At 45.9% G+C, this 23,115-nt stretch overlaps 1 protein-coding gene across 2 annotated transcripts in view; it reads left to right on the forward strand.

The window, feature by feature from the left end:
* The window catches only part of GALNT12 (polypeptide N-acetylgalactosaminyltransferase 12), a 217,725-nt gene that overhangs the window by 151,116 nt on the left and 43,494 nt on the right, over nucleotides 1-23,115 (forward strand). For both annotated transcript variants that reach the window (XM_063922807.1, XM_063922808.1), the window contains exons 7-8: nucleotides 12,140-12,316; nucleotides 12,640-12,771. In XM_063922807.1, coding sequence (XP_063778877.1) covers nucleotides 12,140-12,316; nucleotides 12,640-12,771 — 309 coding nt within the window. The remainder of the gene's footprint in view (nucleotides 1-12,139; nucleotides 12,317-12,639; nucleotides 12,772-23,115) is intronic.

Raw genomic sequence — 23,115 nt, forward strand, 5'->3', positions numbered from 1 at the left:
GCATGATCTCGGCAATAAAAATTGTGTTACACATTTCTGACATGAACCCAAGTACGACATAAAAGGGGTTTTATGTTTGGGGAGAAAAAGCAGCCGGTGTTTTGTTCCCCCATCAGATGAGTGAATGAAGTGTGTGAAGAAGCGTGGGTTCCCCCGATAAGAAACTGGTAATTTCAAAAAAATTACTGCTGGCGTACCCTTTCCCGCCAGAGGATAGGTCACGTTGGGAGATATATATAGGGTGGATAAGGCGCTCACACGTTTGTCATAAAAGGTGGCACTGCCGTCTTAGGATACGGCCACTTTGAAGGAGCCTGCTGATAAAAAGCAGGAGGCTATCCTGAAGTCTGTATATACACACTCAGGTATTATACTGAGACCTGCAATTGCCTCAGCATGAATAGTGCTGCTGCAGCAGGGTCTGATACCCTGTCAGATAATATTAATACCCTAGACAGGGAGAATATGGTGCTAACATAGAGCATATTAAAGACGTAGTCTTATATATGAGGGATGCACAGAGGGATATTTGCCGGCTGGCGTCCAGAATTAATGCAAGGTCCATTCTGCCAGGAGGGTATTAGAGACCCGGCAGTGGACAGGTGATGTTGACTTTAAAAGGCACATGGAGATTATGCCTTATAAGGGTGAGGAATTGTTTGGGGATGGTCTCTGGGACCTTGTATCCACAGCAACAGCTGGGAAGAAAAATTTCTACCTCAGGTTTCCTCACACCCTAAGAAAGCACTGTATTATCGGGTACAGTCCTTTCGGCTTCAGTAAAGCAAGGGGGCCAAAGGCGCTTCCTTTCTGCACAAGGGAAGAAGGAAAAAGCTGCACAGACAGCCAGTTCCCAGGATCAAAAATCCTCCCTCGCTTCCTCTGAGTCCACAGCATGACGCTGGGGCTCCACAGACAGGTGCGGTGGGGGCGCGTCTCGGGAACTTCAGGGACCAGTGGGCTTGCCCACAAGTGAATCACCGGGTTCTGCAAGTAGTATCACAGGGATACAAGCTGGAGTTCGAGGCGACTCCCCCTCGCCGTTACCTCACATCAGCCTTGCCTGCTGCCCTCGGATATAGGGAATTAGTACTGGCGGCAATTCACAAGCTGTACTTCCAGCAGGTGAAATCAAGGTACCCCTCCTTCAACAAGGCCGGGGTTACTATTCCAAAAATGTTGTGGTACCGAAACCAGACGGTTCGGTGAGACCCATTCTAAAATTGAAATCCTTGAACACTTATATACGAAGGTTCAAGTTCAAAATGGAATCGCTCAGGGCGATTATTGCAAGCCTGGAGAATTTCAGGGTATCACTGGACATCAAGGATGCTTACCTGCATGTCCCTATTTACCCTCCTCACCAGGAGTACCTCAAAATTGTGGTACAGAATTGTCATTACCAATTCCAGACGTCGCCGTTGGTCTGTCCCCGGCACCGAGGGTATTTACCAAGGTAATGGCCGAAAGAATTATCCAGTACTTGGACAATCTCCTTATAAAGGCGAGGTCCAGGGAGCAGTTGTTTGTCAGAGTAGCACTATCTCGGGAAGTGCTACCACTGCACTGCTGGATTCTGAATATTCCAAAGTCGCAGCTGGTTCCTACGACGCATCTACTGTTCCTGGGGATGGTTCTGGACACAGAACAGAAAAAAGTGTTTCTCCCGCAGTAGAAAGCCAAGGAGCTGTCATCTCTAGTCAGAGGCCTCCTGAAACCAAAACAGGTGTCGGTGCATCACTGCACGCGAGTCCTGGAAAAAATGGTAGCTTCCTACGAAGCAGTTCCATTCGGCAGGTTCCATGCAAGAACTTTTCAGTGGGACCTCTTGGACGGGATCGCATCTTCAGATGCATCGGCTGATAACCCTGTCTCCAAGGACCAGGGTGTCTCTGCTGTGGTGGCTGCAGAGTGCTCATCTTCTAGAGGGCCGCAGATTCGGCATACAGGACTGGGTCCTGGTGATCACGGATGCCAGCCTTCGAGGCTGGGGGGCAGTCACACAGGGAAAAAAATTTCCAAGGACTTTGGTCAAGTCAGGAGTCGTCCCTACACATAAATATTCTGGAACTGAGGGCCATTTACAATGCCCTAAGTCAGGCAAGACCTCTGCTTCAAAACCAGCCGGTACTGATCCAATCAGACAACATCACGGCAGTCGCCCATGTAAACCGACAGGGCGGCACAAGAAGCAGGATGGCGTGGCAGAAGCCACAAGGATTCTCCGATGGGCGGAAAATCACGTCTTAGCACTGTCAGCAGTGTTCATTCCGGGAGTGGACAACTGGGAAGCAGACTTCCTCAGCAGACACGACCTACACCCGGGAGAGTGGGGACTTCATCCAGAAGTCTTCAAACTGTTGGTAAACCGTTGGGAAAGGCCACAGGTGGACATGATGGCGTCCCGCCTCAACAAAAAGCTAAAGAGATAATGCGCCAGGTCAAGGGACCCTCAGGCGATAGCTGTGGACGCTCTAGTGACACCGTGGGTGTACCAGTCGGTTTATGTGTTCCCTCCTCTGCCTCTCATACCAAAGGTACTGAGAATAATAAGAAGGCGAGGAGTAAGAACGATACTCGTGGTTCCGGATTGGCCAAGAAGAGCTTGGTACCCAGAACTTCAAGAAATGATATCAGAGGACCCATGGCCTCTACCGCTCAGACAGGATCTGTTACAGCAGGGGCCCTGTCTGTTCCAAGACTTCCCGCGGCTGCGTTTGACGGCATGGTGGTTGAATTCCGGATCCTAAAGGAAAAGGGCATTCCGGAGGAAGTCATTCCTACGCTGATAAAAGCCAGGAAAGAAGTAACCGCAAACCATTATCACCGTATTTGGCGAAAATATGTTGCGTGGTGTGAGGCCAGGAAGGCCCCTACAGAGGAATTTCAGCTGGGTCGTTTTCTGCACTTCCTACAGTCGGGAGTGACTATGGGCCTAAAAATTGGGTTCCATTAAGGTCCAGATTTCGGCTCTGTCGATTTTCTTCCAGAAAGAACTGGCTTCACTGCCTGAAGTTCAGACATTTGTAAAGGGAGTGCTACATATTCAGCCCCTTTTGTGCCTCCTTTGGCACCTTGGGATCTCAACGTGGTGTTGAGTTTCCTGAAATCACATTGGTTTGAGCCACTTAAAACTGTGGATCTGAAATATCGCATGTGGAAAAAAGTGGTCATGTTATTGGCCTTGGCTTCGGCCAGGCGTGTGTCAGAATTGGCGGCTTTGTCATGTAAAAGCCCTTATCTGATTTTCCATATGGATAGGGCAGAATTGAGGACTCGTCCCCAGTTTCTCCCTAAGGTGGTATCAGCTTTTCACTTGAACCAACCTATTGTAGTGCCTGCGGCTACTAGGGGCTTGGAAGATTCCAAGTTACTGGACGTAGTCAGGGCCTTGCAAATTTATGTTTCCAGGACGGCTGGAGTCAGGAAAACTGACTCGCTTTTTATCCTGTAGGCACCCAACAAACTAGGTGCTCCTGCTTCTGAGCAGACTATTGCTCGCTGGATTTGTAGCACAATTCAGCTGGCGCATTCTGCGGCTGGATTGCTGCATCCTAAATCAGTAAAAGCCCATTCCACAAGGAAAGTGGGCTCATCTTGGGCGGCTGCCCGAGGGGTCTCGGCTTTACAACTTTGCCGAGCTGCAACTTGGTCAGGGGCAAACACGTTTGCTAAATTATACAAATTTGATACCCTGGCTGAGGAGGACCTTGAGTTCTCTCATTCGGTGCTGCAGAGTCATCCGCACTCTCCCGCCCGTTTGGGAGCTTTGGTATAATCCCCATGGTCCTTACGGAGTTCCCAGCATCCACTAGGACGTCAGAGAAAATAAGATTTTACTCACCGGTAAATCTATTTCTCGTAATCCGTAGTGGATGCTGGGCGCCCATCCCAAGTGCGGATTGTCTGCAATACTTGTATATAGTTATTGCCTAACTAAAGGGTTATTGTTGAGCCATCTGTTGAGAGGCTCAGTTATATTTCATACTGTTAACTGGGTATAGTATCACGAGTTATACGGTGTGATTGGTGTGGCTGGTATGAGTCTTACCCGGGATTCAAAATCCTTCCTTATTGTGTCGGCTCTTCCGGGCACAGTCTCCTAACTGAGGTCTGGAGGAGGGGCATGGAGGGAGGAGCCAGTGCACACCAGATAGTACCTAATCTTTCTTTTAGAGTGCCCAGTCTCCTGCGGAGCCCGTCTATTCCCCATGGTCCTTACGGAGTTCCCAGCATCCACTACGGACTACGAGAAATAGATTTACCGGTGAGTAAAATCTTATTTTTTATATTTCTGATTTGTACTAATCCCATTTTGATGGCCAATGCAATATGCATAGACAATTACACTAATTACACTAACTAACAATAGTGACACTGGCTCAAATTTATCAAAGCTTCGTGAGAGAGAAAGTAGCTTCTTTCATTGTTTAAACACAGCCTGTAACATGACAGGAGCTGATTGGTTTGTACTTTAGCTCTCTCCATGTTTTCTTTCTCCAAGCTTTGATACCTTTGCCCATTAATTTTCATGATCCGTAAACAATAAATATCATAAAAGTGGTAAAATATCAATATATTAATACCATCACTATGGTCACCAGTAGCAAGAGTAGTAACAACCTCTAATATACAGCCAGCAAACGTAATTGATCAATAATATATCATTCAATAGTTATGCACGTCCCTTACTCAGCCGCAGTCTTCTCTTCCAGCCTTGTATCAGATTATAGAAGAATATGGATACCTTTCGGGCTATAAAATCAATTTTATTAAATACGAAGCCATGCTATTACATGTCTCAGAAGTTCTAAAACTCTCCTTGCATTCTTCCTACGATCTTCGCTGGCAGACCAATAAGATTAAATACTCAACGGTCTATATTACATCCCACTATAGCTCTCTGTACTCTGAGAATTTTCCACGTCTTTTCAGTAAAATTAAATACGACCTAGCAAAATGGAGGGCTCATATCCTATCCTGCCTGGGTAGGATAATTGCCCTCAAAATGACAGTAATGCCACAACTTCTTTTACCTCTTTAAAACTTTACCTGTCAGAGTTCCGGAGAGGGTTCTTAGGGACGCCCAGACCTCTTTTGTGAAGTTTGTTTGAAACGATAAACCCCCAAGAATTACTTTTACTGTACTTGGGCTCCCTCGTTCTGAGGGTGGTCGGGGATTTCCAGATGTTAAATTTTATTATCTGGCTAGCCACTTGAGCCAAATTGTAGCCTCCTTCGTACTCCAAGGCTCTATTGCCTGGGTGGATTTAGAAGCCTTTTCCTTGGGATTTCGTTCACTGGCTTCTCTGTAGGGTCTGGGCAAACCATATCAACTCTCACTGACGAACTCTTCTTCTCTTAAATTCCTTCTTTCCATCTGGAATAACTCTCTAGCAAAATGTAAACTGTCCTGCTCCTACTCCCCCCTCACCCCCCTTTGGGACAACCCTGCCTTTCCCGCTGGGATTTCCCCTCTTCGATTCACACCTTTGGCACAGCGCGGGGGTCCATGCAGTACATGACCTATGTCTCCAAGATAACTGGATGACAATTGATGATCTCAAACATAAGTTCTCCTCCTTATCCCAGTTCAAGTTCAATTTATTGTCATCAGCCAAACAATTTGACAGACGAAATTACAATAGTACATAGCATCAAGTAGCAGGCGACATCATCAAAACTAACAAAACATACAATCATACATTTAACATGCGTACTGCAGATGGAATAAAACTAATCCTAAAACGACTGGTTCGGGTTAACAAAGCACGAAACCTCTTTCGGGATGGAAGTTTGACAAAGAACTTACTAAAAGGATGCTCGCTTTTTGATAAAATAATTAATTAAATTAATAATTAATTAAGCTTTGCTTAAAACCCTACACCTGTACAACTCGTCAAAGCTAGGCAATGGCATGCCAATGATTTTACTGGCAGTTTTCCTGATTCTCTCTAATGCACACCGATCTTTTAAAGTGCAACCACCATACCATACCACAATACCATAACTAAGGATGCTCTCTACCGAGCACCTATAGAAATTTAACATGTTCTGAGCACCAACACCAGCCGCCCTTAAACGTCGCAGGAAAAAAAGTCGTTGTTGTGCCTTTTTTTACTGTAACTAACAGGTGCTCTGACCATGTCAAACATGACGAAATCTGAATGCCCAAAAAGCGGAACGAAATAACCATTTCGACAGCCCGATCACCAACAAACACTGGCGTTTTCTGCGACTGTCTTCTCCTAAAGTCCACAACCAGATCTTTAGTCTTCCCGCTATTTAAAAACAAATGATTTTCATTGCTCCAATCGACTAACTTCGCAACTTCCGCCCTGTGACCTAACTCGTCATCATCCCTAATTAACCCTACTACAGCAATATCATCCGCAAATGTAATCATTTTGACAGATGCATCTGCTGACACACAATCATAAGTGAACAACGAATATAGAAAAGGGCTGAGAACACAGCCCTAGGGTACACCTGTATTTATCTGCGCCTCCCCGGACCTAACGCTACCCATTTTAACCGTCTGGGGACGATTTGTCAAAAATTCTAAAACCCAATTACAAGTAAAACTATCAATGCCTAGCGCAGATAGTTTATTTATCAAAGATACTGGAATCACTGTGTTAAAAGCAGAACTAAAATCAACAAATAATATCCTGGCATAAATATTCCTCACTTCCAAATGAGACAAAATAGAATGCAACAATAAAATAATCGCATCATCAGTACACCGATTCCGATTCCAGCGAACTGGAACGGATCAAACCCAGTGGTGAAGAAGGATTTAATATGATTCAATACCAGTCTCTCAAAGCATTTCATTATGAGAGATGTTAATGCTATAGGCCAGTAGTCATTTAGACATTTAGCTAACCCTTTCTTGGGGACTGGGACAATACTAGTCAACTTGAAACTCCTCGGCACTACACAGTGCATGAGTGAAAAATTAAACAGAACTGTTAAAATGCCACTCAGTTGCTCTGCATAGCCATGAAGAACCCTCCCTTGAATGCCGTCAGGTCCTGCTGACTTGGCCGGATTTATCTGACGCAAACAATTAACCACAGTGCCCTCATCAAGCAGCAGGGGGGTGTCCCCCTCTCTGGGAATCTGCGGTAACTGAGTTAATCTATTACTCTCCTCAAATCTGCAATAGAATGTATTTAAATCCTCCACCAGTGCCTTGCTAACCTCTCCATAGTCAGTCTTTTTAGCTTTGCACCCGGTCACTTCGTATATCAGCTGCCACAAACTCCTAGGATTTTTATTCAGGCTACTAACATTTTCAATCTTCTTTGAGTAGCTCTTTTTTGTTTTTTTAATGCCTAAACTAAGTTGGGCCCTAGCAAGTCTCAAAGCAGCCTGATCACCAGCCTTGAAAGCTCTGTCCCTAGCTCTGAGTAGAGCACGAACCTCCCCATTTAACAAAGGTTTCTCATTGGAATTTTTTTTTATTTTCTTCCTCACCGTCACACTCTCTGTGCATGTATTAATATAACAAGAAATCAGAGAAGCCAATAAATCAATATCAATTGATCCATTGATCAAACACTCTTCAATAAACAATTCCCAGTTCGTAAATTCCAACATATCCTGCAACCTCGTCATTGCTCCCTCTGGCCAAATTGTGACCGTTTTAATTACAGGCTTAACTCTCTTAACCTGAGGTTTATAAATGGGCCTCAAAAATAGGGATAAATGATCGGAGTTGACGATATGAGGACACGCGAAAGTTTCATATGCTGAACTTAAATTAGAATAGACTTGATCGAATGTGTGCGCACCCCGCGTGGTGACTAACACATACTTATAAAATCTTGGCATCATTTTTTTTAAATCTGCTTGATTAAAGTCGCCCGCCACAATAAAACATGCCTCAACATAGCATGTCTGTAAGGATCCTACAGCACTATAAAGAAACTCCAAAGCCTGGTTAGAGCTTCCTCTGTCTCGCAGACTCGCCATGAACGGGAGTGGGAAGGGTGACCTGGGCCCTCCTCCGGACGATTATTGTTGGAAGTACGAGAGGGTATAGCTAAAAGCTCTATCTCAACCCGCCTCAAGGAAACCTCTTATAAATTATACTATCGGTGGTACTACACCCAGGACAAGTTGGCTAGGATGTTCTCTTCTGCTACTCCTGTTTGTTGGTGAGGATGTGGTCAAAGGGGAACTCTTTCCATAGCTGGTGGACTTGTCCACGTATACTTCATTTTTGGAATAAGGTACTCAATATATTGAAATCCCTCTCCGGCCGCCCACTCACATTAGACCCGTGGATATTCTTATTAGTACGCCCATTCCCAGATTTAGATCCACTTTAAATAAATTGTTTTCCCATATATTAGTAGCTGCTAAATCCTTAATTGCTAGGAATTGGAAGTCCTCCGCTGCTCCTACTATCCCTGCACTGAATGATTATATTTGGTTTGTTGCTAATATGGAGAAAATTATTTGTTATCTACATGACTGTCCCCACAAATTTGAACTAGTTTGGGGCCCCTGTTTGCTTACGATGTCTCCCTCACACTGGTTTTCAAATAGATATCCATCTCAAACCTTCTAGATCTTGTAGCAATGTCATCCCTGGGTCCTTCCCCCGGATGTCCTCGTGCGCTTCGCTCGTCTCTGGGCAGTATATTGTCTCTTCCTCTATGCTTACACTGTTATGATTATGTCCTATATATTGTTACACTATGTGCCTTCTACACCCCTAGGTCTAGAGACCAAGCGGGGGGCTTGGTTCACTGGACCAATAGTGTTATTTCAAAAGAGGAAAGTAAGAACGATTGCACTGTGAAAAGAGCAGACTTTATTTAAGCTGGCTCTTGGTGATAGTGGGGTGAATGGAGAGCTCCAGACTTGCTCCATCTGGGGTGTGGTTACCTGTCCAGGTGGTCACAGACACAGAGGAGTGACCACTCCCCACTATCCATTAAGGACAATGTTAAATGTACATGCACAGCATGTAGCTTCATTGATTAAGGGACCTAGGGAACGCTTTCCTCGTGTGATATTGTTTGTTAGATCTGGATAAAAAGAGGGCCTGGGAGTCCTGAATATTTATATCCCTGAACATCAGGAAGGATTGTACTTTTGTGATATCCGTATGCTGTGATTGTCCCAAGGATCTTCATCAAGCGAATTGTCATTTTAAAGACATTTGTGCAATAAACATCTTGCCGTAAGACACTTGTAACCTGTGACTACCAAACTAGCAACAAACTCTACTCCATTCTCTGGCTGTTCTGGATTGGGCCCACATTCTCCATGCTCAAGCCCTCTGCCTGCTACATAGCGCAGCCTGGTTCATAGCGAGGAATCGGTGGATTTAACCATTCCTAACCAGGAGATGATGCAACATCATGTCCAAACATACCCAGAAGTCAGCAGTTCCAGGTGCTGGTTGCAGGACCTGTGTCGAACAAGCAGTTCCAGGTGCTGTTGTAAGATTACCTGCCCACTATGCAGTGTGAGGAGTCAGTAACAGGTTGTTACTGACAATGAGAGGGAATCCCTAGTGATGGTGGAGTAAGTCCACTCAGGTTTCTCAGTGATGAGTAACCACAACCATTCTATTATTGTAAAAAATCTGTGATCGTCTCACGGAGCGAGTTCATCCTGTCACACACCCCTCCTTATGGTATACTATATTATTGTTGATTCTTAGTATTCTGACTGACCTGTAGATGCATTGTATTGTATCAGTGTATTAATGGAAAGGGATTTGTTTTCTGTAAAGTAATATATTCAATTAAAGCAAATGTATTTCTTCCATTTTTCAGGCATAGTCGGTGGGTGACAAGAGCACCATTAATAATTAAAAAAAATGGCTCCTATGCTGGGGAAAATCATGTTTTTGTTAAGTATTATCGTTCATGAAGCAATATTTATTAGTCCAATATAATGACATCAGAGAACATAAGACAGGTCCTCTTTCAGTAAGTCTGATTATACAGATCTGTATCGATTTTACTCCATGCGCTCTAAAAACAGACATATATAGTTATTCTTTGTTTAAATAAAATATTCCAGAAATAGTATATTTGATACTACTTTCGGGGACCCTAGTAGTTTTCCCTGAGTTTGCACTATGGCTATGGTCAGAGGTTGTAATTGATCACCTTGACTGGTACTACACTAGGTCAGAACTGCAATTATGCAGATGCCCAAGTCCTTGTATTGAGGACAGAGCTTAATTTAATACATTAAATACTCCATTACTCTGTCCATGCTAGCATACATCTCTCTACTACCACCGCACGTGGTAATTACAAAGGGCCACTGGTTCCGATTCTATCACATTTGAGTAGGCTTGGCGACACATAATACCATGCAGTTAGCTTGTCTCCCCTTGCCTCTAGCAAATACTACTAGATATAATGTACGCTTAGCAACCGAATAGTTTCCTCAAAGACTGAGTTCTGGAGCAGATATGAAAAAGACTATTAAAGGAATACTTTATAAGAGAAGTACAGTGCTTAGTTATAGAAATGATATAAAGAAAAAGGGTTGCAGATTACATAAACAAATGTGTTGCTATTTCAATAAATAGGAAAAAGCTTACAGCATATAACATGCAGTCTATTCTGGCTTGGGGCACAGCTGTAAAATGAAGGCGCAGTCTCTCATTTAGATTGAACCCCAAAGTCTGACATAGAACAAAAAGTTCCCATACCTTTATATCATCTCTGCTCGGCCAAGCAGTACACATGGAGAAAGGAGCTGGCCGGGCACTTGGCTGCCCTGCATTCAGGGAAACGTGGGCATGCTGCGAGGCCAGGCCCCCGTAACTTGTGGCACACCCCATTGAGTCGTGACCACGGCCCATTTGTTGTGCGTGCACACAGTAAAATATCAGAGCTATTTTAGTGCCCCAGTCCATACTAGATTTGTATACTGTATTTCCATGATTTTAGGACCGCCTAGGTTTCATAGAAATATTAGTTTTACATCAACATAAGCTTTGCTCTTTGATCCTGTTTGAATTCTGAATACCCTTTCAGATGGCTGTTTGTTCACCCGACCCCCCTCCCCACCATCACCACCATTATTTTAGGAAAGAGGCATCCTCTCGTCATTTTATATGCAGTCCTAGGCTCTGATGATCACTGTCCTGTCCAGATAATTAGTTAGGGATTACCAGTGATTTGTGGGGGAAATATTCTGCTTGTTGTAGTCAAGAAATTCTGCATCCCTTACTGAGCAATATTTGGAAATGATTTATATACCAAGACATGGGGAAGTTTATATGAATTGTGATTTGTGAAAATGTACATTTTGCTGTAGAATTTAAAGGTGTGATTTTTATTGAAGGCTAAACATGTTGGGTATTGTCTTTAATAAAACCCCTTTTTAATGCAGGTTTATTTAGTAGATCACAGTGCATAAAATGAAACACTGCTTTAAATTTGCTGTAGAATAAACAGTAGATTTTGACAAATCGTAGTACATTTCATTTTCCTCACAGTCTCCTTTACTACAGTATGGGGGTCATTCCGAGTTGTTCGCTCGTTGCCGATTTTTGCAACGGAGCGATTAAGGCAAAAATGCGCATGGTTCGCAGTGCGCATGCGCTAAGTATTTTAGCACAAAACTTAGTAGATTTACTCACGTCCGAACGAAGAATTTTCATTGTTGATGTGATCGGAGTGTGATTGACAGGAAGTGGGTGTATCTGGGCGGAAACTGACCGTTTTCTGGGAGTGTGCGGAAAAACGCAGGCGTGCCAGGATTAAACGCGGGGAGTGTCTGGAGAAACGGGGGAGTGGCTGGCCGAACGCAGGGCATGTTTGTGACGTCAAACCAGGAACGAAACGGGCTGAGCTGATCACAGTGTAGGAGTAAGTCTCCAGCTACTCAGAAACTGCTAAGAATTTTCTATTCGCAATTCTGCTAATCTTTCGTTCGCAATTCTGCTATGCTAAGATACACTCCCAGAGGGCGGCGGTCTAGCGTGTGCAATGCTGCTAAAATCTGCTAGCGAGCGAACAACTCGGAATGACCCCCTATATTACATGTATACTCTGAGTTAGGGGAACATAACATGTGCACCCCCCCAAATCTACCCCCCACCCCCCTCTTCAGTATGTTTAAACATTACTTGCTTTGTGTATTGTTGCAGATCTGGCAGTGTGGTGGAACCCTTGAAGTTCACCCATGTTCCCATGTGGGACATGTCTTTCCCAAGCAAGCCCCATACTCTCGGAGTAAAGCTTTGGCAAACAGCGTGCGTGCAGCAGAAGTTTGGATGGATGATTATAAAGAGCTTTACTACCATCGAAACCCTCCAGCCCGCTTGGTAAGATACTGTATACTGGAATATTGTTATATTATAGATTATGATGTCAGTTATCAAAGGCATGATATATATTATCCAACTCATAATACCAATAAGTAATTCTAAGTTCTTTCTGTGTACATTAACATTTTACATTTTTTTCAAATATCTCTTTGGAAAGGTAGCACAGATAATAGTAAGTCTCTTGCAGCACTGTACAGATTATATAATACCATTATGTATTTGCTGTTCATATCTTGCTGTTTAATATGTCTGTTGGCTGCTTTTTGTGACAGGCAAATCAATATTTAAGATTTAATATTTGCAGATTGTGTCTTTTCCAGGAGCCATATGGAGATGTGACGGAGAGAAGACAGCTAAGGGAGAGACTGAAGTGCAAATCATTCAAATGGTTTTTGGAGACTGTTTTCCCAGAGCTCCATGTCCCTGAGGACCAACCTGGCCGCTTTGGAATGGTAGGTTCACAACTTACTAATGAATTGGCTCTAATGGTTTTAAGTCCTGTTCGTAATATGACAACTGCAAGCTCTGCCAATTTTATAATAGCTTAGTTTTAAGTGTCTGAACTTTAAGCGTGACAACGTCTTCATTTCCAGCTGCCTAAAGAACCAACTGTTGGCCTAGTTGACCACATAGGAGTCTGAGAGAAGAACTAATAAGATGTAATAGATATATGTATTGGGTAGTAGCATACAATGTAAGGCAGTGAATATTGGTGTCAATGGTTATTTCAATGAGAAGTGTATTGTACATGTTGGATAACCAACATGTTGGATAACCACCCCAAATTACTTCGCCTAGGGGTCCCAGAAGCTACCTGTTCCTGGATAGTAGACTTCCTGACAGATAGGACACAGGTGGTGAAAGCGGGGGAATTCACCTCTCAAGCGCGGTCCATTAGTACAGGGGCCCCTCAAGGCTGTGTCCTCTCACCCCTGCTCTTCTCCCTGTACACAAATGACTGTACCTCAGAGGCACAATCAGTAAAGATCATCAAATTTGCCGATGACACCACCGTCATCGGCCTCATCAAGGGCGGGGACGAATCGGCCTATAGACTGTAAGTAGACCGGTTGGCCCAGTGGTGCATCCATAACAACCTTGAGCTCAACCCCATCAAAACTGTCGAGATGATAGTGGACTTCAGGAAGAAGTCATCTAGTGCACCTCCGCTAACGATTGCTGACAGTGTGGTATCGCTAGTGGACTCCTTCAAGTTTCTAGGGACCACAATCTCCCGGGACCTTAAATGGGGTCCAACGCTGACGCCACTGTTGGGAAAGCGCAGCAGAGGTTGTTCTTCCTCAGGTAACTAAGGAAATTCAACATCCCACAGAAGCTTCTGCTCCTCTTCTACTCCGCGATTGTGGAGTCAGTACTGTGCTCCTCGATACTCGTATGGTACAGCTCCGCCAGCGCGAGGGACAGATGCAGGCTCCAAAAGGTGGTCAGAACCGCAGAGAAGATCATCGGGACCGACCTTCCCTCAGTCCAGGACCTGTACCTGTCCAGAGCTAAAAAGCGGGCAATGAAGATAGTAAAAGACCAGCTACACCCCGGCCACAGCATGTTTAACTTGCTTCCTTCAGGCAGGCGTTACAGGCCGTCCCCGCCAGGTCCACCAGAAGCCTCAAAAGTTTATTTCCCCAAGCTGTCCGCCTGCTGAACTCCTGAACATTGACTGACTAGACATAAATGAAACTAACTTGTGTCCCTACGGTATACCTATCTGTGTGACTTTACTTGCCCCCCCCCCCCCCCACCACCTGCTTATCTGTTACCTGCTTGGCTGTTGTATAGCAAACCGAAGACAAATTCCTAGTATACTTGGCCAATAAAGCTGATTCTGATTCTGATAAGCTAACTAAACATGATTAAAAAGGTATCTATTTACTATCAGGCATTTTATGTGTCAGATGTAAATTATTTTCTCTAGCATCCAGGGGGGATATCGGGGACAGAATTAGCACGATGAGGTATAGATGGGTCCAGAGGAGCCAGTGCACCTTAAATTTCTTCAACTGGGTGTGCTGGCTCCTCCCCGAAATGCCCCCTCCTACAAGCAGTTTTAGAAAAGTGTCCTCAGGAGAGGATGCACACTCTGCAGCTCCAGAGTTTTTTTTCTTCAATTTCATTTAAAACTTTCGGTATGCTGTTTGGGCAACAGCATACCTGCGCCGTGGGAGTTGGGGGGGGAGACATTCACCGGCCTCATGAGGTGCAGACCCGCTTCTCCGGGGTTGTTTGTTCAAGCGGGGCACTGCGCCTTAGCTGTCGCAGCTGCAGCTTGCTGCAGACCCCTAACAGAGCCTGAAGGTGATCGTCATCATGAGTACAAACCAAGGGCCCCACTAAGAGGGCCCCCCGGTTAGTTGTGCTGGACCCGCGAGGTATGTGGTACCAAGGTGTGTGGTACCAAGCATTTATGTGAAGCTATACAGCCTGTGTAGACATTGCCAGTATAAAAATCTTATAGTAGCTCCGGCGCCATAGCGAGGGGCAGGGCTACATCAGAGCGGGCTCAGCGGCATTTTGGCGGCTACTTCTGCATAAGCGAGCAGCAGCAGCCTCATACAGCTCACAGGAACGCTGGTACTAGGTGTAGAGGGGAGAGCCGCTATTCGTGCACAGTTTACAAATGATCTGTACAGCAGTATCATTGTTTTATTGTACTACATAAAACGCTGACAGTCTCACTGGGGCTGTGCAGCGTTGGGTGCGCTGGGGTCCTCTCTTCTGTGTCTCCTCTCACATGCAGTAGGGCAGGCTTCTATTGTATTCAGTCTGTGTTGTATGTGTATATTGTCTGTATTTCATTATGGTGAAACAGAAGTTATGCAGTGTATGTAATGCCAGATTCTCCCCTATTTCATCTGGCTCCATATCATGTGAGCAGTGTAGTCAGTCATCACAAATTGCTGATATCAACATGGGGGAGAGTCCAGAGCCTTCCTGGCTGGGGGCTAGAAAAACTACGATGTTGGATATGTCATCTCAGCTCACTGCTAATGCCAATAAAACACGAGAACTGCAACAAGCAGTGGCTAACCTAACTGCTAAGGCTGATGCTTCCCATCCCTCGCTCTCTAAAACGTGCTTTACCTGCAATCCTATCGTATTCTGATGATGATATACAGGCAGATGGGAATGATGGGAACCCCATTAGTGGGAATTCCACCCCTACACAGGGTATAGAACCCCTCATATTGGCCATACTGGATGTGTTAAAGCTCCCCCTGGAGGACACTACTAATCAGCAGTCATTTTTCCACCCACAAGACAAACTGACTGTCACCTTTCCTGATTCCAAAGAATTGGATGATTTATATAAATTAGCCTGGAAAATCCAGATAAAACATATCGGGTGTCCAAAAGGTTTTTAAATACCTTCCCATTTGCCCCTGAAGGCAGGAAATCCTGGGAAGAATCTCCAGCAGTAGACGTCTCTGTCTCTCACCTTTCTAAAAAGGCGGTGCTCCCTGCTCCGGGCTCTTTTACGGTAAAGGATCTGGGGGATAGGAAAATAGAGACCACGCTAAAATTTAACTACACTGCTGCAGGTGTAGCTCAAAGGCCGGCCATTGCTGGTTGCTGGATGACACATGCCATTCATACATGGGTTACTCAGATGCAGGAGGGTCTTTCAGGTGATATGACCTTGGTTATTACTGTAACTTTCCTGAAACACATTCAGGACACGGCAAGAGTCATCTGTGACTCCCTTAAAGGGATTGGCAATATAAATGCTAGAACCACTGCTATGGCTGTGTCTGCACGCAGAGCCATATGGTTGCGTCAATGGATTGCAGATGCTGATTCCAAACGTAATGTGGAATCTCTTCCCTTCACAGGTGAATGGCTCTTTGGAGGTGAATTGGACGTATGGATCTCCAAAGCTACTGCTGGGAAATCAACGTTTCTCCCTTCAGGAGATCCGCCTGCTAGGCATACCTACCCGGGACCGTCTACTCAGTCCTTTCGCTCCTCCAGATTTTGATCTAGGGCCCGGGGTGCCTCCAATGCAGCTAGAGGCTCCAGAGGTAGGCCGGCTCTCAGGAACAGAGCACCAAATCAGCTTCCACAAAGACATCGGCATGATGGTGCCCACCCACCCTGAGAGGATCTCGTGGTGGGAGCTCGGTTACGTCACTACAGCCACATCTGGGATGGGTCCTGCCAAGATGCCTGGGTAAGGGACCTTATCTCTCAGGTTTACAAGCTGGAGTTCTACGGTGCTCCTCCCCAACGATTTTTCAAATCAGGCTTGCCAGTTTTTGTTAATATGCATGTTACGCTACTACTGGCCATCGGCAAGTTGGTCCAGTCCCAGGTCATTGTTCCAGTACACCTGCTACAGCAAGGGTAAGGTTACTACTCCACTTTGTTTGTAGTGCCAAAACGAGACGGGTCTGTGAGACCCCTTTTGAATCTGAAGTCCTTGAATCCTTACCTGAAGGTTTTCAAATTCAAGATGGAATCTTTGAGAGTGGTGATTGCGGGCCTGAATTCCAACAACAAGAATTCCTTGTGTCCCTGGATATCAAGGACGCCTACCTACGTATCCCGATTTGGCCTCCTCATCAGGCCTATCTATGGTTCGCCCTACTGAACGATCACTACCAGTTTCAGGCATTGCCCTTCGACCTGTCTACAGCTTTGAGGATGTTTACTAAGGTGATGTCGGAAATGATGTTCCAGCTCAGAGTCCAGGGGGTCAACATTGTCCCTTACCTGGACGATCTCCTGATTAAAAGCAAGTTCCAGGGAGCTTCTACTGCACCATATAGATCGCACTATCCAGCTTCTGTCTCGCCACTGGTGGATCCTCAATCTACAGAAGTCTCAACTGGAACCGTCTCAAAGGCTCCTGTTTCTGGGTATGATACTGGATACTGTAGCTCAGAGAGTGTTCCTCCCAGAGGACAAGGTGAGAGCACTTCAAGAGATGGTTCGCATGGTTCTCCGACCTGCTCAAGTTTCCATTCATCTTTGCATGAAATTGTTGGGGAAAATGGTTGCCTCGTATGAGGCAATACAGTTCGGCAGGATCCATGTCAGACCCTTCCAATTGGACGTTCTGAACAAGTGGTCCGGTTCACATCTTCAGATGCACCGAATGATTCAGCTGTCACCCCAGGCCAGGTTTTCACTCCTGTGGTGGTTACAGACTTCCAACCTGCTGGAAGGTCGACATTTCAGAATTCAGGATTGGATTCTCCTCATGACGGATGCGAGCCTGAGAGGATGGGGAGCTGTCACCCAGGGGGCGCAGTTCCAGGGCAGGTGGTCTGCCCAAGAGGCCCTACTTCCGATCAACATTCTGGAACTTCGGGCTATCTTCAATGCTCTGATTCAGGCCTCCCCAGTACTCAGGGATCAGGCGATCCAGGTTCAGTCGGACAACGCCACGGCAGTGGAATACATGAATCGACAAGAGGGGACAAAAAAAGGGCCTGCATGCGAGAAGTGTAAAAAATAGTTCTCTGGGCGGAATGAAATGCAAGAGCGCTGTCCACAATTTTCATTCCAGAAGTGGACAACTGGGAAGTGGACTTCCTGAGTCGCCACGACCTCCACCCGGGGGAGTGGGGATTACATCCTCAGGTGTTTCAACAGATTTTCGACAGGTGGGGATACCCACAGATCGACATGCTGGTGCCTTGCCTCAACAAGAAGCTTCGCTGCTACTGCTCACGAACTAGGGACCCTCATGTGGGTGCAGTGGATGCATGGACGTCGCCTTGGCCTTACCGTTTGGTCTACCTATTTCCTCCATTTCCGTTGATCCCAAGGATGCTCCAACGGATCAGACATCAGAGTCCAAGCAATCCTGATTTCACCGGATTGGCCCCGAAGGGCGTGGTACGCAACTCTTCTGGACATGTCCATAAAAGAACCCTTGGTCTCTGCCGCTAAGAAAGAATCTTCTCCAGCAAGGATCGTTCGTCTACCCGGACTTATGGCGGCTTCGTTTGATGGCATGGAAGTTGAGCGGAATAGCCTAGTTCACAAAGGGCTTTCCAAAAAGGTAATTGCTACTATGGTGCTAGCCAGAAAACCTGTGACGTCAAAACATCATCATATCTGGAGGAGATATGTTTCTTGGTGCGAGGAACGCATGTATCCGCCTGCGGAGTTTCACTTGGGACGTTTCCTGCAGGTTGGTGTGGATAAAGGCTTACGTCTGGGTTCCGTTAAGGTCCAGATTTCAGCTCTCTCAATTTTCTTTCAGAAGAAATTGGCTGTGTTACCAGAAGTTCAGACCTTCTTACAAGGGGTACTCCACATACAACCTCCCTTTGTGCCGCCTATGGCACCCTGGGCTTTGGATGTAGTGTTGAAATTCCTACAGTCCTCCTGGTTTGAGCCTCTTATGACGATAGAAGACAAGTACCTCACATGGAAGAAAGTGATGTTATAGGCCCTGGCTTCTGCTAGACACATCTCAGAATTGGGGGCCTTATCATTTAACAGTCCATACTTGGTCTTTTACGAAGACAGAGCGGAGCTCCGGACTAGACAGCAGTTCCTGCCGAAGGTTGTCTCTGCATTCCACCTGAAACAACCTATTGTGGTTCCGTCCTGTTCTGACGCTTCGGCTCCTCCGGAGTCTTTGGATGTTGTGCGTGCTTTGAAGATCTATGTCAGGCGCACAGCTTGGGTCACGAAGACTGATTCTTTATTCGTGCTTTATGATGCACAGAAAAAGGGTTGTCCTGCTTCAAAGCAGACCATTGCTCATTGGATTAGGCTTACTATCCAACAGGCTTATGTGTCGGCAGCCTTGCCTTTTCCTCAGTCTCTGAAGGCCCACTCTACAAGGTCAGTGGGCTCTTCCTGGGTGGCTGCTCGTGGAGTCTTGGCCTTGCAACTATGCCGAGCGGCTACCTAGTCGGGGAAGAACACTTTTTTGTGAAATTCCACAAATTTGATACCCTGGAATGTGCAGTGCTCATGAATCTCCGCACATTCCCGCACGTTCTGGAAGCTTTGGGACATCCCCATCGTACTAATTCTGTCCCCAATATCCCTTATGGATGCTAGAGAAAATAGGATTTTAAATACCTACCGGTAAATCCTTTTTCTCGTAGTACATAAGGGATATTGGGCGACTGCCTTTGTGCGGTGACTTCTGCAGGTTATCTGTTCTTTTTCCTGTTCAGCTGTTGCTGTTTTTCTGTTGCTGGCCAGGTTATGTTATGGGGTGCTGGTGTGAAAATCTCACCACACTTCTTGTCATGTTTCCTTCTCTCAAGTATACTATAACTGCCTGTAGGAGGGGGCATAGAGGGGAGGAGCCAGCACACCCAGTTGAAGAAATTTAAAGTGCGCTGGCTCCTTTGGACCAGTCTATACCCCAATGTACTAATTCTGTCCCCAATATCCCTTATGCACTACGAGAAAAGGATTTACCGGTAGGTATTTAAAATCCTATTTTTGTTTCCTTTAATCCACAAAGCCCTTAATACGAGTGAACAAAAATACAATTTAATCATATGATCTCAGTGAGCCCATAGTTTCATGTTTAAGTCCTAAGGTGGTTATTTACTGCGTCTAATTGTCTTGCCGAGGGGTATCCAATTAGCCGCGGTTATTTATGGCGCCTAATTGTCTTGCTGGCGGCTAGCCAATTAGCCCCAATAAGCCGGCGCAAGCCGCTGTTTATCTAGGATTTTGTTTCACCTGTCTCAGGTCTGCACAACCACATCCCTGGAAACAGCCCCATTTTCACCAAAACACGGGGTAATTTCTACCGAAAACACACAGGTTTCACTGAAACTGTGTTTTTGGGAGGCAATATATATATATATATTTTTTTTACAGGCGACCAAATTGGATAGCCTATAAAAAAACAAACAAAAAACAGATGAAACATTAGGAAAAATCGCGAAAAAAAATCCCGATGTATCTTCACCTGTGATTGGATAGTCCCTAAAACTGTAAGGATGAATTGCTCATTACCAAAACAGTCTTTGACTACTAAGTACGTTTTTTTATTTCAATTTATTTGTATTTATAGTTAGCTTCATTATTTCTTATTTATAGATAAGCAGCTAGTGCAGTGAGTTAGGGAGAGTTTTGAAACTAGTATCATCTAATAGTATTATTATCCTTTATATGGCGCCACAAGGGATCCACAGCCCCCAATTGCAGAGTACATAAAGAAAAATAATGAAAACAGGAAAATAGTGACAGTGAAGACAATATAGGACAAGTACGGGGTAAATAAACAGCTACAGCAGCAGACGACATTGACACAAGTGTCAGGGTGGCAGAAAACCGTGGGATTTGGTGTCGTCGAAGATGCTTCAAGTAAGAGAAGGATAAGCACATGAGGGTTGAGGGCCCTGCTCGTGAGAGCTAACATTCTAAGGGGAGGGACAGACAGGAGTGACACTGATGGGTTAGACAGTGAGCGAGGAACAGAAGGTTAGGATGAGATTAGGCTGGATTTGGTTAAGAAGTGGGTCTTCAGAGCCTATTTGAAGTTTTGTAGAGCGTCTGAGAGGGAGTTTTAGAGAATTCCTTATCTTTGCTTTGTGTCCAAGTGTCTGCAGCATCATACTGTTTGTCACTTTACTCTGTGTCCAATTTTCTGCAGCATCATACAGATCTGCCCTTTTACACCTATCCTATGCACTAGATGCAGTGAGACGTCTTTGGCAATTCACATGTAGTGATTTCCATACTGTGCAATTTTTCCTTAGTTATGATATTTTTTCCCCATCAATTTATGTATGCATATAGGGCCTAATTCAGTAAGGATTGCAAATTCTGCTAATTGGCAGAATTTGCAATCCTTCTGTTCGCATGCTGAGGGCCGCCCATCACAGGGCAAGTTCGCCCAGCATGCTAACTGCCGCCTCCCCCCCCCCCCCCCCCTCAACCAGCAGAAATTGCGATCGCATCACATTTTCTGCTTGTAAGCAGAAATTAAGGATGCCTCCTGCTGACATAGCTTAGCTGCAGCAGCAGGAGGCCCGCCGCCATGTTTCCGACCGATCACGCGCCCTTTTGCTGGCCTCTGCCCCCGCAACGCTCCATCTCCACCTAGGAAATGGAGTGTTGCCGCCCAACCACCCCCAGCCCCCCTCCCTCCCCCCCCCCCCCCCCCCCCCTCCCCACAGACCGCGGAGGCGTTCACATTTTCTGCTGGTTCACCTGCAGAAAATCTTTTTTGCTATTTTTGCGCACATCTCTCCTGCATCGGCCCGTGGGTACTGGGCTTAAGATGCATTTTCAGGCGAAAAAGAAGCTCGGTGCAAGCAGGGTCGCATGAGACCTGTTGGCTCACTCCAGATATGCATAGTGTACAGCAGAGCTGGCCAAACCAGTCCTCGAGATCTACCAACAGTTCACATTTTCCAGACCACCTAGCTAGTGCACAGGTGTAATCATTACTAATTAAGGTGTGCTGCATTTATTCCTACCTGACAATTCTACAGATCTCCAGGAGACCTGGAAAACATGAACTGTTGGTAGATCTCGAGGACCGGTTTGGCCAGCCCTGGTGTACAGTATTGAGGCTAGATTATGAGGACACATCTGTAAGTCAGATACAATATTGAAGGATATGTGATTATATTTGTGTCATGAGCAGTCTGTGAAAAGCGGGTTTACACATCTCTAAATGGATATTATTGCTGTACCAAAATAACTTTTTTTCTCTAACGTCCTAGTGGATGCTGGGGACTCCGTAAGGACCATGGGGAATAGACGGGCTCCGCAGGAGACAGGGCACTCTAAGAAAGAATTAGGACTACTGGTGTGCACTGGCTCCTCCCTCTATGTCCCTCCTCCAGACCCCAGTTAGAATCTGTGCCCGGTCAGAGCTGGGTGCACTTTAGTGAGCTCTCCTGAGCTTGCTAATAAGAAAGTATTTTATTAGGATTTTTTTATTTTCAGAGAGATCTGCTGGCAACAGACTCTCTGCTACGTGGGACTGAGAGGAGAGAAGCAAACCTACTAACTGCGGATAGGTTGTGCTTCTTAGGCTACTGGACACCATTAGCTCCAGAGGGATCGAACACAGGAACTCACCCTTGGTCGTCCGTTCCCGGAGCCGCGCCGCCGTCCCCCTCGCAGAGCCAGAAGACAGAAGCCGGCGAGTGAAGCAAGAAGACATCAAAATCGTCGGCAGAAGACTCCTGTCTTCATATGAGGTAGCGCACAGCACTGCAGCTGTGCGCCATTGCTCCCACACTAAACCACACACTCCGGTCACTGTAGGGTGCAGGGTGCAGGGGGGGGGGGGGCGCCCTGGGCAGCAATTGAGTACCTCCTGGCAAAATAGAGCATATATAGAGCTGGGCACTGTATATATGCATGAGCCCCCGGCATTAATTTTCACAAAATCGCGGGATAGAAGCCCGCCGCTGAGGGGGCGGGGCTTCTTCCTCAGCACTCACCAGCGCCATTTTCTCTCCACAGCTCCCGCTGAGAGGAAGCTCACCAGGCTCTCCCCTGCAGAATCACGGTAGAAAGAGGGTAAAAAGAGAGGGGGGCACATACATTTAGCGCAAATTCACTAATACAGCAGCTACTGGGTAAAAACACTAAGTTACTGTGTAATTCCTGGGTTATATAGCGCTGGGGTGTGTGCTGGCATACTCTCTCTCTGTCTCTCCAAAAGGCCTTGTGGGGGAACTGTCCTCAAATAGAGCATCCCCTGTGTGTGTGGTGTGTTGGTACGATTGTGTCGACATGTTTGACGAGGAAGGCTCTGTGGAAGCAGAGCAGGTGCAGATGAATGTGGGGTCTCCGCCGACGGCGCCGACACCTGATTGGATGGATATGTG

Source organism: Pseudophryne corroboree, chromosome 5 (genome assembly GCF_028390025.1).
Source record: "Pseudophryne corroboree isolate aPseCor3 chromosome 5, aPseCor3.hap2, whole genome shotgun sequence".
NCBI lineage: Eukaryota > Metazoa > Chordata > Amphibia > Anura > Myobatrachidae > Pseudophryne > Pseudophryne corroboree.